The 18,577-nt window shown below is 43.6% G+C and overlaps 1 protein-coding gene across 2 annotated transcripts; it reads left to right on the top strand.

Moving 5' to 3' along the window:
- The first annotated feature begins 2,958 nt into the window (after nt 1-2,958).
- On the top strand, nt 2,959-16,581 carry CIB3 (calcium and integrin binding family member 3). 2 transcript variants are annotated; one of them, XM_065422418.1, is made up of 6 exons: nt 2,959-3,009; nt 3,371-3,405; nt 7,914-8,025; nt 8,430-8,577; nt 15,507-15,702; nt 16,560-16,581. In XM_065422418.1, exons 1-6 carry the CDS (start codon nt 2,959-2,961, stop codon nt 16,579-16,581), a joined length of 564 nt encoding a protein of 187 aa, XP_065278490.1. The 2 variants fall into 2 exon arrangements, with proteins under 2 accessions (XP_065278490.1, XP_065278491.1); XM_065422419.1 differs by lacking the exons at nt 3,371-3,405; nt 7,914-8,025.
- The last annotated feature ends 1,996 nt before the right edge of the window (nt 16,582-18,577 follow it).

Consider the following 18,577-nt stretch of genomic DNA (forward strand, 5'->3'; position numbering starts at 1 on the left):
TGATAAAGTTCTTCATCAGACCCAGCTTGATGTGTAAGGGTGGTAACAAAATCTTCCTTGATTCAACAAGTGGTGGATGCTAAACACTTTTCCTCCCAGGCTCCAATGACTGTCGGAGTGGCCAGTCTTTCTTGATGTAGTGGGAATCTCTTGCACGACTATCCCATTCGCAGAGAAAACAGCAGTACTTTGTGTATCCAGTCTGCAGACCAATCAAGAGAGCAACAACCTTCAAATGGCCACAAAGCTGCCACTGATGTTGGTCATAGTTTATGCACCTCAAAAGTTGTTTCATGTTGTCATAGGTTTCCTTCATATGGACTGCATGACCAACTGAAATTGATGGCAAAACATTGCCATTATGCAGTAAAACAGCTTTAAGACTCGTCTTCGATGAATCAATGAACAGTCTCCACTCATCTGGATCGTGAACGATGTTGAGGGCTGACATCACACCATCGATGTTGTTGCAGGCTACAAGATCCCCTTCCATGAAGAAGAATGGGACAAGATCCTTTTGACGGTCACGGAACATGGAAACCCTAGCATCACCTGCCAGGAGATTCCACTGCTGTAGTCTGGAGCCCAACAGCTCTGCCTTACTCTTGGGTAGTTCCAAATCCCTGACAAGGTCATTCAGTTCACCGTGTGTTATGAGGTGTGGTTCAGAGGAGGAGGATGGGAGAAAATGTGCGTCCTGTGACATTGATGGTTCAGGACCAGAAGTTTCATCCTCTTCCTCTTCCTCATCTGACTCAAGTGAGAATGATTCTGGTGCATCAGGAACCGGCAGTCCTTCTCTGTGGGGTACTGGGCGTATAGCTGATGGAATGTTTGGATAATGCACAGTCCACTTTTTCTTCTTTGACACACCTTTCCCAACTGGAGGCACCATGCAGAAGTAACAATTGCTGGTATGATCTGTTGGCTCTCTCCAAATCATTGGCACTGCAAAAGGCATAGATTTCCTTTTCCTGTTCAACCACTGGCGAAGATTTGTTGCACAAGTGTTGCAGCATATGTGTGGGGCTCACCTCTTGTCCTGATCTCCAATTTTGCAGCCAAAATAAAGGTGATAGGCTTTCTTAACCATAGTGGTTATACTGCGCTTTTGTGATGCAAAAGTCACTTCACCACAAACATAGCAGAAGTTATCTGCACTGTTCACACAAGTACGAGGCATCTCTGCTCACTTTGGCTAAACAGAAATGTGTCCCTTTGCAAAATCAAACACTGACAAATAAGAGAGCATGACACTGTATGATTTCTAGAGCTGATATAGGGCAATTTGTTCAGCAGAGTGATGTAAGCTTCGTTATGATTGCATCATCCATGACTTCTAGGAATAACATGATGCAATTCATATCATGTATGATGCAATACCAGCTTCAGATTGCATCATTCATTGTTTTGCCTAAAAAGCAAGTACTGTCCAAACCCAGTCATAGATTTATTCATAGATCCAGTCAAAGATGTATTTTAGTCATTTCTGGTTTAAATTGAGATCCCTTCCCTTTATAACTCACTTATCCTCCGCCATTCCCAAGTCAAGGGTCGTATATACTGACCCAATAGCATATCTTGAAAACTAGAGCCAATCAACAATTTTAAGCATCATTTTCGTTCTCAGTGACCCAGAATTAGTAAAGTTTGACTACATTTATTTCAGAAGCATTTTGGCTGTAAAGCAGTGTATTTGGTGTTTTTCTTAAAGCCCCAGCTGTTGGAATCAGGAGGTAACGTGAAAATGTCAGCTTTGATTATTTTTAAGTAAGTTTCTAGCCCTGATGGTTACAGGAAAAAAGCTTGAAAACATGAAGCAAACGAACCCTAAAGGCTCAGAATCCAAAGGCAAATAAGAAAACCCCCAAACTTCATAGGTGCTGAAACTAGGAGTGCAGGGGGTGCTGCAGCACCCCCTGACTTTAAGTGGTTTCCATTATATACAGGGTTTACAGTTTGGTTCAATGGCTCTCAGTGCCCCCACTATACACATTGTTCCAGTGCCTCTGCCAAACATTCCCCCCCCCCAAAAAATCTCATGATTTTTGGGGCCTGACTCATGACTGTTGAATGCTTGAGGTTGGCAATACCTCAATTGAAAGACACTAATTATGTAGAGATGTCAGTCATTTCCACTAGAATCAGAAGCGGGCACTTGGCATTTTTGGGTCATGTAATCCAGATTCAGACTTGAATCCAACACAGACTAACACATGAAGGTGTCAACTGGAAACCAACTGGTGTGAGAAATGAGGACACATAAGAGAAACCTTAGCAATGAGGGCAGAATAGTCAATCTCAATACCATAGAGCAAATGGAAGGAAGCAGCAGTAAATGACAGAGGAATGGTTTCTGCATTGTGTGCCAACATTGGCACGGGATGGATGTTAAAAAAAAAAAAAAAGAGAGAGAGAGAGATTGAGTATAATATTGCTGCTGTACACAGTCAAAAATACAGTATAATAGCATATGGTGCAGAATGTGTATTATAATGAACATCAAGAAAAGGACTAAGGACCATACTCACTGTGATTCTTTTTTAGAGTGAGTTGCTGAATGTTGAAGAAAGAAAGAGAGTTCCTAGCAGTCATTAGGTATGTGAATTTACTTGCTAGAAACATAAAACTAAAATCCACACAGTCCCCTATCTAGTTCAGAGACAAGGGATAGAAATTGTGTTAGTTGTTTGTTAAATGCTGTAATATGAGTCTCTGCAGAGCACACAGGAAGCAGGTGAATGATGCTATATGAGTCTTATGTATTCAGACTAAAGATTTGATGAAATGCTCCTATTATGATTCTGAAATCCATGAAGCAGGGAAGGTGGTTACCTGATCCTCCTCTCTGTCTGAACCTCATTGTTGCAGCTTTTCATATCTCAATATTCAGCCTTCCTGTAAAGGTAACTTAAGGGGAAAGAGCAATGGGACAAGAATCAGGATTCAGAAACAGAAATGGGCAATAAACAAACCATTTTCACTCCAGAGCAGCTGGATGCATATCAGGTAAGAACAAACAAAAGACAAATTAGACACAATGCAGGATAATGGCAGGTTGTTTTAAAGCAGTCTCCAGCACTTAGTTATATGGCACTAAACAGGACTATCAAATGGTGTCCGAAGTCTTTAGAGTAAATGGTTTATGGCTGTTTAATACCCCTTTACCTTTTTTTATGTGAGAAGAAACTGTCAAACATTACTCTATAATTGTAAACAGAAAGTTTATAAAGCTTGGGCCAGCTTCATCATTAATGTAAATCCAGTGAAGGCAGTATGTTTACAACAGGAAAGAGTTTGGGCCAGTGTGTGTTTAAAAACAAAAAAAAAAAATTCACCACCACATTTTATATTTTTCCATATTTTACAGGACTGCACATTCTTTACAAGGAAAGAAATTCTGAGGTGCGTCTATATTTTTTGTCTGTAAAACTATAAGGAGATTATAATAAAGTCAGGCCACTCATCTAGTGATCTTAGTAATCTTTTTAATACGTTTTAAGTAGGATTTAATACGGCGTCATTGTGATAGATAACAGCAGAGTGTATACACACATGCAGAAAAATCATGTTCAATGTCTTTAGTTAAGACAAAAATCTATAATTCAATTAACATGCCAGCCACTTCCACCCAAAACAGTATAACAAGTTACATTTAAGTATTTCACTAAATACTCTGCCAGAGGGCCCCATGCCCAACTATCTTGTTTTATAACAAGTGATACACAGAATATTGCTACCCTTGGCATATGCCATCTATTTGATTAAATATTTTCCCAGTAGTTCTATTGTCTTTATAGTGTAACCTAAGAAATATTTTAGTGCCATGCAAATTTAGTTTTTTTAATGGTAACTATAATTTCTTAGATTTATAAAAATGTAATTAGAGCCTCTGTTTCATCTCTTTACAAACGCAGGATTGTTCTAGCTTTGAAATCATTCTGCTTTGACCCTGTAACATGCTCTTTTCCATGACTTTTGTTGGCTCATTTTGTCTATTAAAACAGAGCAAAAGCTAAAGTGAAAGCTTTTAATTTTGTCCTGACAATATAGTGCTGTCTCCAGAGCATCTATTGTTTTCTGTCACTTTTTACAGCTGCATTTATGATATTTTCCTGAGACTTTTTTGCAAGCCCCAAGTCCCATGAAACAAGATTAGGGATTAAATTATTTCACAAAAATGATTCCACAGTAATCATGTAGCCTAAAAGCTTTTGCTGAGACAACATGATGTCACCCACTGGGACTTTCTATGTGAAAAGCTGTGGTGATATTTTGAAGCCTGGTGCCTCATTGGAGCACAAGGCCTGGGTTAGCCTGAATCGCTCATTTCCAGAAATTTTAGGACCTCTTCCCAGTAAGTGGTACATATTGGCCAATTCATTTGATCTTTAGTCACCTGGGCACAAGGGGGTGAGGAGGAAGGGCTTAGTGATTTTTGTAATACATTATATGCCTCATTGGCTGAGAGATCAAGAGTCCTAATTGGCAACCTGAACCTGGTCTCCTCTCCTAGTGGTACCACAGTGTACTTTTGCAGGTGCTGGCACACAATAGTAGTGTATTCTGCTGATGTGGTGGACAACCGTTTGCATGGGGAAATCAGCTTTTGGTTCTCATTTACCATGCAGCAAATTAATCAGCAGAAACACTTCCAGCACCTGCCCCTTTCTTAGGTTGTCACTGCACAACATTAGTGTGCCAATTCCTTTGGAAAGTAGAGTGCCCTTCTACAGCAGACTGTGATCTCCTATTGCTGCCCACCCTGGTCTCTGTTTATGAGTGCTGTGCAGCACAAAATGCAAATGAAGTGAACATCTGTAATAAATTAAACCTAAGCTGTTTGTGTCTTTGTGTATTGAATAGAGGCCAAGGCCATAATTATATCATAAATAAGGCATTTATTATTGATAGGAAACCCTTTAGAAAATTCTGTCCCATTGTTTGATACCATTTTAATTGGTGACAACTGTGAATGGTCTCCTCAGTCTAGTGCAAGAATAGAAGTAAATAGCACTGAGAAAAATGAACACTTTTTGAGGTCATTTTATAGATCTTCTCCCTTTCTTAGCTCTGAGTCCTAACAAAATCAGTGGGAGGTTTGGGTGGGCAACAAAAGGCAAGATGAAGTCCCACATTTGAAGGGTACAACAAGCCCATTTTTTTAAACCTTAAAGCTGAGAAAAAAGGAAGGGAAATTTTAGCAGGTATCTAAGGAAGCCTAAGAGATTAGGGTAGAGGACACTCCTACCACTGGGTGGACTAGATGGTCCTGGAGGTGTTCTCTATTCCTAGCACCTGTGGGTTTGCTTGTTTGTTTTTGCAGGGGGAAAAGGTCTGCTCATTTCAAAGGCAAGGTAGGCATAAAATATTTCCATTATTGCACCCCATTCTTAATTCTCCTGAGATCTTTTGAAGATCGCTTATTTGCACCTTAAAAATCTATGAGTCATTATTACATCCAAAATGCTTAAAGTTGTGTGCCTTCATTTAGGCACCTAAATCCATATTTAAAACCACAATAAGAGGCCTTGACTTCAATGAGAGCTGGAATGAAATATTACTGAGAAGACTGTCTGTAGAATTAGTTTATAAAATGCGGTGCAGTGCTTTACAGCTCTTTTCTAACCCAGCAGCTCTTCCCTCTCTCCTCTGCATCACCTTGTTCACTAGGAGGGGATCACGAAGAAGAGCTTCACTCAGAATTCATGGTCGCACAGAGCCATGAGCAGCATTTGCTCACATACATCCCAGTATGGATTATGCATGTGGATATGAGGCAGCTCTTTTGGCCATAAACTGGAGATACACTTGCCAAGTAAGGCAGCCTTCAAGCAGGGGTACTAATGCCTGGGTGGCTAGCTGGGAAGCAGAGGTACATGGAAAAGGCTACTGGTGACTAATACCTTGAGAAGGACTTAAAAGACAAAAAGTGTGTGTGTGTGGGTGGGGGGGGGGGTTGTTTTGTTATTTTTTCTTTTGTTTTTAGTAAAAAGAACTTGGCCATCTCTTGCCTTTATTAACTTTCTCTATCCAGGGAACAAGGACCTGCGGAGAACAAGGACTGCTCAAGAAACTAAAACACAGATTGAGGTGCCACTGCAGGCACAGGGGAAAAAACTGTGCAGAACACCTACAAGCTTCCCTTTCCCTTAGAATTCATCTGAGAAAAGCAGAGTGAAAGCAGACTAGAGCCCAGAGATCTGACCCAGTTTTGTTCCTAGGTTTAGTCAGATAGAGTTGAACTGAGACAGGGTTTGGCTTAATTTGCCCTTCTATGACTCATGAAAATAGAAATCTTTTCAATCTGACAAGGCACTGAGCCTGTTATATTGCTGCAATAGGGGGGCAAACCCCATTTCAAGCACAGGGACTTGACCAGGGGAATTGTATAGGGATGGGGCTGGAGGAATCCTTTCCTAGAGGCTTCAGAGCAGCAGGAGAGCCATTCTGCAGCTGTTACAGCCATCTAAAGATTGCAGTACTGTAGTTTCTATCCTAGTTAGATTCTCTCTCTTCAGGAAGGACAGTGCAGTAGCAGAGCCACCTCCTGCTCCCCCAGCTGGCACCCCACCAGAAGGAGGCTCCTAGTCTGAAGGGGCTGTGTATCCTCTGAGGGGATTCCAGCCTCCTGGCCTGCCTTCCCCAGTCAGCTGAACTGCATCTGGTGCACTGGAGGTCACACCAACTCTATAGGGTAGGAAGATCAGGATTTGCTGTATGTGAATGGCCATTCTATCATTTACTAAGGCTGGCAGCTGAATTAGTTTAATAAGAGACACAAAGAGACCATGTTCCTAGTTTGCTGAGCTAAGTGTCCTCATACCACATTGCATGGGATTCCTGAAGAAACGGCAGAAATTTCAATGTGTTGCAAATATGTTTGCAGATCAGTGTCTGGAATCCTAAACCGCTGGCAGGGTAGTTAGCTGCAACATCTGACAATTTTCAGTTCTTAGATGAGCAATGTGATTCCTGCCATTCTGGCCAATTTCTTGATCAGCCTCTAAAACATTCATGAGCCAGCTGCATGACAGGTGGCAGCCAACTTAGACTGTAAACTGTTTGAGGCAGAGTGTCTTTTTGTGCTGTTTGTACAGCACCTATCACAATTGTATCCTGGTCCATGACTGAGGCTCCTAGCTGCTATGGTAATACAAATAATAAATAATCAGGGAGGAGGCAAGGGGGTGGAGTAAAAAGGACTAGCAGGCTAGAAAGATTAGGGGTTGGGGATTAAGATAGGCAGGCCATGGAAGGTGCATGAGAGTGTGAGGGAGCACGCTCTGGTCTCTCAAGATGAAAGTCTACAGTGAGTGTCAGCAAAGCACTAAGGTGCCTGTGATGGATATTGGGGGGTGGGGGGATGAGGGGTGGACAATTGTAGGCTGCTGGCTTAGTAGTAATAATCCAGATAGTTATAAATACTGTTTTATGTTATTTTATTTTCTCCAGTGTGGAATTTTAGCTGGATTAGTCTTAGAGCATTGAGAACTTTGAAGGCTGTTCCTCTCAGTAATACAATCATGTAAAAAATGGCTGCTGATCGAGCGATGTCAGACTAGCAGAAGTGAGATGGAAGCATAACTGAGGCAGTAGTAAATTACTAAATAACGTTAGAAAACTGCTTCTGTCATTCTGTTTCCCATAGTACAGCTGCCTAGTTCTTGAACAGACCTTTTCATGCCCTTCTTTTTTATGTAACACTGAAAATAACTTTTCTGGTTAATATATAATATAAGAAGTATATTTCACACACTGTTTCTCCCTTCATCAAGCATACTACGTGACATTTAAATGTAACCACCCTGCTAAATGATGTGAAGTATAAAGAGCAATATTGAAAAGACAAACATTGTTATTAGAGCCATGAGTATACTGAGCCCTAAATGAGCCTTTCCTTCCCTTTCCAGACTGTTTTACAGATACCGAGACCTGGCCCCACAGCTGGTCCCACTCAGCTACATAGATAAACCAGATGTGAAGCTTCCCTATGAACTCATTGGCAGCATGGCAGAGCTGAAGGTACAGTCCAAGGAACACAGATGCTAGATGGGGAGCCACATTTCACTTTCCTCTTCTTTTGCTAAATAATTCATCCTGTACTAATTACCAGGAGGCTGAAAGAGATCTGAATCCTGGCTCCCTGGCGAATAGCTCTCTAATTCCAACATCCTTCTGGAAGCTTCCAGTAGTTTTCTTTGAAAACATTTTGAAGCACCATGTAGAGTAGAGAAGGCTGAAGCTGGTCTCTGAGTCAGCCTCAGTACATAAAAGAGTAGCAGAGCAAGGGGGTGTTTGTCTGCCACACCTGGGTTAAAATAAAGAGGGGGCAAAACTAGAGCTGGGCTACTACTGAGTCCGTCAAATGCCTTGACATAAATGATAGTAAAGACTGACCCATTTTATCCTGCATCCCTGTTCCACAGGACAATCCATTCCGTCAACGGATAGCAGAAGTTTTCTCAGAGGATGGAGAGGGCAACATGACTTTAGATGACTTTTTGGACATGTTTTCAGTCCTGAGTGAAATGGCTCCCAGAGACCTCAAAGCTTATTATGCCTTTAAAATTTATGGTGAGTGAAACAGGCATAGATAGTAAAGTTTGGAGGTAATCCTGGTGCTGTATTTGACTCAAGGTTCCTTGATGCAAGAGCACTTAAGATGTGCACTGCAAACTGCCATCTCAGTTGGGTCTGTGTATGTACTTTGGTACTTAGATGGCCCTCATCATCACAGCCAAGGGGGTCATCTCTCTTAGGGCAGGTCTACATGTACAACTCTGTGAAGAGTGAAAACTTCAGTGAAGACGCTACCTGCACCAATGGATGAGCGTCTCATGTTGGTGTAAGTACTCTACCTCCCCAAGAGGCGGTAGCTATGTCAGCAGGAGAAGCCTTCCCATCGATGCAATGCTGTCTACAGCAGGAGGGTGAGTGGGTGTTGGTACAACTCTGTCGTTCAGGGATGTGGATTTTCCATATGGCTGAGTGACATAGTTATACTGACATACGTTCCTAGTGTAGACCAAGCCTCAAACGTCTGTCGAGCTGCCTCAGTTATTGATAAACTTAACATTAACAAGTCACCGGGATCAGATGGCATTCACCCAAGAGTTCTGAAAGAACTCAAATGTGAAATTGCGGAACTATTAACTAGGGTTTGTAACCTGTCCTTTAAATTGGCTTCTGTACCCAATGACTGGAAGATAGCGAATGTAACACCAATATTTAAAAAGGGCTCTAGAGGTGATCCCGGCAATTACAGACCGGTAAATCTAACGTCAGTACCGGGCAAATTAGTCGAAACACATAGAAGAACATAAATTGTTGGGCAAAAGTCAACATGGTTTCTGTAAAGGGAAATCGTGTCTTACTAATCTATTAGAGTTCTTTGAAGGGGTCAACAAACATGTGGACAAGGGGGATCCAGTGGAAATAGTGTACTTAGATTTCCAGAAAGCCTTTGACAAGGTCCCTCACCAAAGGCTCTTATGTAAATTAAGTTGTCATGGGATAAAAGAGAATCCTTTCATGGATTGAGAACTGGTTAAAAGACAGGGAACAAAGGGTAGGAATTAATGGTAAATTCTCAGAATGGAGAGGGGTAACTAGTGGTGTTCCCCAAGGGTCAGTCCTAGGACCAATCCTATTCAACTTATTCATAATGATCTGGAGAAAAGGGTAAAAAGTGATGTGGCAAAGTTTGCAGATGATACTAAACTGCTCAAGATTCATAGATTCTAGGACTGGAAGGGACCTCGAGAGGTTAAGATAGTTAAGACCAAAGCAGACTGTGAAGAACTTCAAAAAGATCTCACAAAACTAAGTGATTGGGCAACAAAATGGCAAATGAAATTTAATGTGGATAAATGTTAAGTAATGCACATTGGAAAAAATAACCCCAACTATACATACAATATGATGGGGGGCTAATTTAGCTACAACAAATCAGGAAAAAGATCTTGGAGTCATCGTGGATAGTTCTCTGAAGATGTCCACGCAGTCTGCAGAGGCGGTCAAAAAAGCAAACAGGATGTTAGGAATCATTAAAGAGGATAGAGAATAAGACGAAGAATATATTATTGCCCTTATATAAATCGATGGTACGCCCACATCTTGAATACTGCGTACAGATGTGGTCTCCTCATCTCAAAAAAGATATACTGGCACTAGAAAAGGTTCAGAGAAGGGCAACTAAAATGATTAGAGGTTTGGAACAGGTCCCATATGAGGAGAGATTAAAGAGGCTAGGACTTTTCAGCTTGGAAAAGAGGAGATAAGGGGGGATATGATAGAGGTATATAAAATCATGAGTGATGTGGAGAAAGTAGATAACTTTTCCTTATTTACTTATTCCAATAATACAAGAACTAGGGGTCACCAAATGAAATTAATAGGCAGCAGATTTAAAACAAACAAAACGAAGTTCTTCTTCACACAGCGCACAGTCAACTTGTGGAACTCCTTACCTGAGGAGGTTGTGAAGGCTAGGACTATAACAGCGTTTAAAAGAGAACTGGATAAATTCATGGAGGCTAAGTCCATTAATAGCTGTTAGCCAGGATGGGTAAGGAATGGTGTCCCTAGACTCTGTTTGTCAGAGGGTGGAGATAGATGGCAGAAGAGAGATCACTTGATCATTACCTGTTAGGTTCACTCTCCCTGGGACACCTGGCATTGGCCACTGTCAGTAGACAGGATACTGGGCTAGATGGACCTTTGGTCTGACCCAGTACGGCCATTCTTATATTCTTATTGGAGGGTTCATAACAGAACCTAAAGAATTTGCTGAGGCCTGAAACTTTGAGAACTGACCATGGTGGTAATGCACAACCTCCATTTAAAGAATTTGTTTGAATACACATCGTTCTTATCCCATATAGGCCCTTTTGGAAACCTATACTAGTGTAGTTAAAATGTATTCCCTCCCCCAACCCCTGGTCTCTCCAGAGATAGAGTTATAGCAATATAAAAGTGCTTATAGCAGCATAACTTGTTCCCGTAAAAGAAGGGGAACAGTCATAATGGTATAAGTCAGCTTTATACCAGTATAAGTCTGTCCATATTAGTTGCTTGTGTATACTACCTCACAGTTTGGACTACAGGCGTGTGAACAGCAATATGCATCGAAGTTCTGTGCTGTAATTCCCCTGTGTGGCTGCTGCAGGCATGAACTAAAATGTTCCTAGTTCACATTAACATAATCCTCTTCAAACAGGGCTACTAGGAAACTTATTGTTTGCGCCCACAATGTCCACACAGGGGAGTTACAGTGCAGGACTTTGGTGTGCATGGTTGTGCACATCCCCATAGGCTGAACTGCGGGACAACGTACACATAACCTAAGGCTTTTACTATTTAACGGTATAAGAGTGTCTGGAAACAAAAAACACACCCCTAATTGAAAGAGTTATACTGGTAAACTGTAGCCCAAGCCTGAGAAGGACATGTAGGTTCTATAAATTCTTCAATCAGCAGCACCTCACCTTAGCAATTACAAGGTTTTCTTTTCTCTATGGACTGTGTGACATTACCCAGTAATCATGAGTGATCACCAGTAATCGTTCGTGACGAATAATCATGACCAAAATCAAGATTGATTTAAAAACAGAGGAAATGGAATTAAAAGAAGCAGTTTGCTTAACATATCAAGATTTACACTTCTCATAAGCTAAACTAGATATGGCCTTTTTAGCTTAGTTTCAGAGAAACCTACATATTATGAAAACAATTCTGTCCTTTGACTACTCTGGTCAACCTGACATCAGTACTTGCTATCCAGTACCAACTACTTTGCTATGTCCAGGACTTCTGGGTCCCTGACTGGCTTAATTGGCACGTTCAGATATGCACTTCCTGGCCATCCATGCATCTCGCATGGTAGAGTACTTTAACCCATCCATGTAAGATTTCAATAACATTTAACAGTGGTGTCTTTGACCAGAAATCCCATTGAGGGGGTGGGGAGCTATGGAGGAGAGTGGAAGACATGACTCGTTTCCTACTTACCTCTGGGAGTTCCCATCCACCAAGAATGTCTCCAATGCTGGTATGTCAAAACCCCCAGGGATTTCTCTCTTTAGATTAAATATGATGATCAACTTTTGATCTGTTCCATGGTTCCTTTCTATAGTAGCTGGCTCCCATTCTCCTGCTGCATATACTGAGTTTCCATCTCTGCTGGATGCAGATAGCTAGGTTGTGACTTTTAAATTTTTCTTACCATAAAACAAGTTGGCAGGTCCTACATCCTCTGGCACATACACATTTTTAATTAGTTTTGTCTTGCCATTTAATCCTTTCTTGTTAGATTCTTCTGGTATCTCTCCTTCCCCTTTTAAAATTTTCTTTAATTAAGCACTTGAGTGGCTCTGATCTGGTTTTACTGGGATTGGAGGGTGCAACTGATCAGAGTCTGACATCTGCTGGAGAATTCCTGGTGCTTCATCCAAAGCAGTTATTTCATCTCCAATCCTCATGATTAGAGCAAGCAGCATTTAAGAAAAAACTATTAGGCTGATTGGAAAAGTTCTGCCTGCCCCAACTCCAATGGGGTTCTTTGAAAAGCCTTGCCTTATATCAGTTTTTCTCATAGGGCAATTTTAAGAACAGGAGTAGTTTAGTCTTTCTTGTAATATTGTTTTCAGTTGAATTTTCTTTCAATTTCAACAAAAGACGATCAATCTATTATGCAATACAAACAGAACAGCAAGTTCTGTTTTTGCACTCTTAAGTGGAAGTGACTCAGCATGGGGGCGGCGGGAAGGAAATCAAACAGTTCCTTTAACTGTGCTTTATTATTCATTTAGTTCATTAATATTAGTTTGCTATTCTGATTATGGGGGGATTTTGTTAGGGGGTGAAGCTCAGGGACGGATTAACTTTTTGTGGGCCCGGCCCCAGATATATTTCTGGGCCTCCATGGGGCAAGGTGCAGGGGGGCAGGATGGTCAGTCTTCAGAGTGAAGGGAGGGCTAGGAGCAATGAGGCACAGCGTGGCGGGAGCAGTCCCACTCTGCGCAGCCCAGCAGGAGGGCACTGTTTACAAACCTGCGGCTGCCAAATGCACACTGGCCTGCCCAGCCCTGTGCTGCCAGCATGCCCCTTCCCCTTCAGGGCGGGCCCGCACCACACCGGCCCCCTGCCCAATGCCCCACTCTTATGCCCAGCGCCCCCTCGCTCAGAGACCTCCACCACAGATCTCTATGCCCAGCCCCCACCCCTCCCAGAGACCTCCCCCGCTGGCCTCTCACCACAACTTGCAGCACCCTGCACACCACACCGCTCACCCAGCGTCCCCTGCCCATAGACCTCCCCACTGCCCACCACCTTCCTCACAGTCCCACCATCACAGCACCCCATAGTCCTGCGGGGATTCTGCACCAAAAAATTAAAAAATCTGTGCACAATATTTTAAAATTCTGCAAATTTTATGTCAAATAAATGTGGAGGCTCCAACATGGCAGTGGGGAGCACAGGCCACTGGTTGCGTGGAGGTGGGAGATTACCCTGAAGCCTCCCCCCCACCCCAGGACAGGGACGCGGCAGTGAGGCTGCACCCAACCCTGACACAGTGCAAGGGCCAGGCCTGCCCCAGAAACACCCTGGGGCCCTGCCCCCCTGTGTCAGGCGCACCAGGTGTGGGGTGAGCAGGCTCAGCCCAGAAGCAGGATCCAAGTGCAGAGGGACTTGGTGTGGGGGGATCCAGGTGGGGGTAAGAGAGTTCTCTGTGGGGCAATCTGGGTGCAGGTGGCTTAGTGGGAGAGCTGGATGCACAGAAGCTCATTGTGGAGTTCCAGGTGCAGGAGCAATGGGATTCTGCAGGGGTCCAGGTGAAGGTGTTTGGGGCTCAGCGGGGATGGGAGTGTCTAGGTGCAGGGGAGGTGGGGCTCATTTGGCTGGGGGCTCAGTGGGGAGGGTGTCGGGGGGGGCTCATCAGGGTGGTACAGATGTAGGGGAGGTGGGGCTTGTCAGGGTGAGGGTTCAATGGGCCTGCTTAACAGGGGAGCCTCAGCTTCTGCCAAGGGGATGCTGCATGCTGGGTCCCCACTTCCCCCATCCCCTTCTCTTCCCCATCCCATGCCCCTTCCCCACTGCCCCTTCTTCTCCCCACCCCCTTCATCCCCACTACCTCATTCCCCCAGCCCCCACTTCCTTTTCTCTTCCCCATCCTATGCCCCTTCCCCACCGCTCCATCTCCTCCCCAGGCTTGGGGGGCAGGGAAGAACACCCCCCCCCCCCAAGCACGAGCTGTCAGAGCGGATCGGGGCCAGGTCGCTCCACTTCCTGCTGCCCCGTGATTGCAGGGTGGGCCCGACCCCACACTCACGGAGCGGTGGGAAGTGGAGTGACCCGGCCCCAGCCTGCTACACTCTGCTCCCCGGGCTCGGGGGGAAGGGGGGGGGACCATCCCCCCAGCACTCACCAGCGGCGTGGTTAGGAGCCAGTGGAGTGGAGCAGGGGCGCTCCACTTCCCACCGCCCAGTGAGTGCAGGGTGGGCCCAACCCCTGCTGCAGTCCCCAGGGACATGTAGCTCAGGGGAGGGAGCTTGAGGGGGGGAAGGGGTGGAGGGGGGGGGCCAGGCCTGGGGCAGAGCAGGGGTGGGAAGAGGCAGGGCAAGGGTGGAGGCAGCTTTCCTGACTGGCTCAGCCGGCCAGGGGATCAGGCTGACTGGGGCCCCTTCTGACTCTGGGCCTGGCAGCATGGTAAACTCTGTACTGGTGAAGCTATTTAGGATCTATATGATTGAGTATGCAGAGTTTGTGGATGGGTGTCTGTCACAGGGTCACTCACACACTGGCACCTCCTGCTGGGTGTTTTGGGAATTAGCTCTGTCCCAGCAGGTGCACCCTCGGTTGGTGGTGGGTCCCACCCTTGCCTCTCCCTGCAGGCCCATTACGGCTTCTTTCTCTCACCGTCTGCTTCGTGGCATAGTCCTCTGGCTGTGTCACCATCTGTTTCCCCCCCCCCCCCTTCTTCTCTCCAACAAGAGCCCAGCCACTCCTCACAGTGGCTTGGCAGTCCACAGCCAGGCCGCTCCTTCAGTGGCGGGGGGCTGTAAATCCTGACTGCCCATCAGGAGTCCCCTGCAGCAGACTTACTGGCTCTGGTCTGTAGCTTCCTTTTATATGGGCCGGCTGAGCCCTGATTGGCTGGTCCAGCCACCGTCCTAATTATCTACAGCAATCACCCTAATAGGACTGTTTCCCCTGCAGCCACTCTTTGGCTGCCTGCCCCTCAGCCTCCCTAGGCTGGTTTTAACCCTCTCAGGGCCGGTGCGGGGCAGGTGCCCCATTACAGTGCCTTTTAAGTAATTTTATAAATGCAAATTAAAAATTGCGAGTGTACAATTCTAAAATTCTATTTGGGAGTCCCATTATTCAGAGGTATTGGGATTTGGTAATGAGTCACACACACAGCTTTTCACTGTGGGGCTGGCTGAGAGACATGTAGAGGACAGCTCTTGTAATTTTGAATTTATTAATTCTGTTTCCTTTGACAGATTTTAACAATGATGATTACATATGCAAATCAGACTTGGAGAAAACTGTTAACAAACTGACCCGAAATGAACTTACCCCAGAGGAGGTTTGTCTTGTATGTGATAAGGTGATTGATGAAGCTGATCAAGACAATGATGGCAGACTCTCTGTGGAAGATTTTCAGCACATGATAGTACGAGCTCCTGATTTCCTCAGGTAACAGCTGCCTTGTTATACATAGGGAAATCCTCCTTACTTTCTATCAGAGGCCCTTTACAAGCACATGGTTTACAAGCACTTGCAAATTAAAAACTTCCCTGTCTGACAGTCAGTGCCACTATTCCCAAACTTAACAATTCAAAAAACATGAGTCAACCCCCATCTCCCCAAATTAACAAGATTAAAAAATGCTTTGGGTTTTTATTTGTCTTTTGTTTATTGAACCGCAGACCATGTTTTACAACTTTTCTCCACACCCAGGAGTACTAGAAACTTGCTTGAAAATTTTATATATATATATATATATAAATAAATATAAGAGAGAGAGAGAGAGGAGATTCTCACATAATCTCATGACTCCAGGAGATGGGATTTACAAAATACTGAGAGACTCATGATAGATTTGGAAGAGTTGGCAACACTGCAATGGAAACAGTCTTTTAAAATTAAATAAATTTTAATTATATCATAAGATTCTTCAAACTTCAGCATTTTAAATTCTTCTCCCCAAACCAGAAAATAAAATAAAGTGTGCCCAAGTTAAGGATGACTGGATCTCTGTCACACACTACATTGAATTACCGTTCATAAATACTACTATTTAGCATACACTCAATTATACTTTTCTCTCCAGACTCAGTTTCTGACTTCTGTCTTATCCTATGAAGTGTTTCAGTTACACAAAAATACCAGGTACCAAAAAATGTGTCTATGAAACAATCATCAAGTTGCAACACAGTCCTAGCATTTGGCTTTCAGCTGTTAGTTTATTCAGCCTTAGTGAAGTGTTTTTAGATCTACAGATGAAAAGCCACACATAACTGATTTTTTTTTTTTTTTTTTTTGGTAAATAGTACATTTCACATTCGAATCTGAATCTGGTGAAAGAGAGAGAGAGAGAGAGAGAGAGAGATGAGAACTGCATCTTGAGTCTGCAATATGTCATTACCATCTGCTTTCAGAATTATTTTGCTTGGGGTTACTGTTCATATGAAAGAAATAAAGAGGACCAAATAAGGATTTTCAGACACTGAAGAGCAAGTTGGAAAAGTCTTGTTTTGTCTCATTTAAATCTTTAGAAGATACAAAGGGAAATCCTGATGAACTGTAATTTAGCAGAAGTGGTTTTTTTGCCAATAAAATATTTTAAAAAAAAGTCTTGTTTTGATTTACAGCCTGAGCAGATCTGATCTGTAATGCGGTAATGGAGTATACATGTAGCACAACATGCTGTCATTTTCAGAATAAACTATTTTTTGTAGTTCAGAGAGAGCCAGGCCCTAAAAAGAACTTACAAAAAATATACAGTTCTACCCTGATATAACGTGGTCCTCCAGAGCCAAAAAATCTTACCGCACTATAAGTGAGACCGCGTTATAGCGAACTTGCTTTGGCCTCCCTGCTCCTTGTCCCCTGACCGCCGCTGCCAGTGAGTGCGGGGAGGTTGGGGAAAGGACGCCCCCCGTACTCACCTGCAGCGGGAAGCAGAGCGCTGCAGCCCCAGCCCGCTCCGCTTTCCTTGCCCCAGCCGTCGCTGGGGTGTGTGTGTGTGTGTGTGTTGGGGAAAGGTCCCGCACTCACCAGCAGTGGTGGAAGCGGAGCAGCCCAACCCCAGCCCGCAACACTCCGCCAGCTCCCAACCGTGGCGCTCCGCTTCCCGCCGCAGGTGAGTATGGGGGGGCGTCCTTTCCCCAACACATCGGCGAGAAGCGGAGCGCCACGGCTGGGAGCTGATGCGCTGATCCGCCGGAGTGCTGCTTTACCGCGTTGTATGAGAACCCGTATTATATTGGGTCACGTTATATCGGGGTAGAGGTGTATAGCTTTCCAGCAATGTGTTAGGCAAATAGAGTATCCTACCTGGTACACTACTATCAAGTCTTTATCTGACTACTTCACTTTAAAAGCCATCCTTTAGCTTTTTCTAGTGCTAGAGAAATCCTCCAAGATTAAGTGGAATTGCTCCACAGATGCCGCTGAAGGTTAACGCTTTAAGATGTTACAAAATATAAATATATATTTATTTGGATACGAATTTGCATCTTTTATTGTATCTAAAGGTAAATTCAATCTTAATCCATGATCCTCCTTAAATATCCTAGTATATTCTTTCTAATCCATTATAGATTGTTCTGTTGTTTTACAGATTGTTTTCCATTAGTTTAGATGTTTTCTCCATTGATAGCTCAATTCAGATTGTTCTATCAATAGTTTGTTTTGTTTGCATGTTGTAAATACAAAAAGCTTTAAACGAGAACTTGAAATTTGATAGATTTAATATCTGTAATTAGACTATCTTACTTACTAGATCTATTTGACTCAGACTTCATTTCTTCTGTAACTGGAGCATAAAGTCCATTCAAACTGCAGCTAGGACGATCAGTTTGTGTTGAAGAAGGTTCTTTGTCACTAATGTTGAAGGATCATTTGGGTGCCACTGTCCTGGGTGGGAGTGGGGGAGCTTCCTGATCTGCTGGAAGATTAAGTTGCATTGTTGTTCTGTTTCCTGGAATAGTTTGCTGTGCTAGCGTGGACCCTGAAATGCAGCCGCTGGTTTCAGTCAGATTCTCAGGGAGCAAAGCCACTAAGAGATTTGCACAACTCATATAATTATTTAAAATAACTCTGTGAGAAAACAATTCTTCATAATCAGTATTTTAATCACTCTCCTGAAAAGAAAAAAAATAGACAACAGTGAGTAAGGCTATGAACAGGACCCTATGTGCTCTGTGACCTGCAGGATGTCAAGGAACCTGAGCCTGGAATCTGCGGTGTTCTAGTGCAGCAGACTGAAAATTTGGTCTTTGCTTCAGATATATGTAAAATTGGATTTTTTTTTTTTTTTTTTTTACAGAATTATATCTGAAAATGA

This window comes from Emys orbicularis, chromosome 24 (genome assembly GCF_028017835.1).
Source record: "Emys orbicularis isolate rEmyOrb1 chromosome 24, rEmyOrb1.hap1, whole genome shotgun sequence".
NCBI lineage: Eukaryota > Metazoa > Chordata > Testudines > Emydidae > Emys > Emys orbicularis.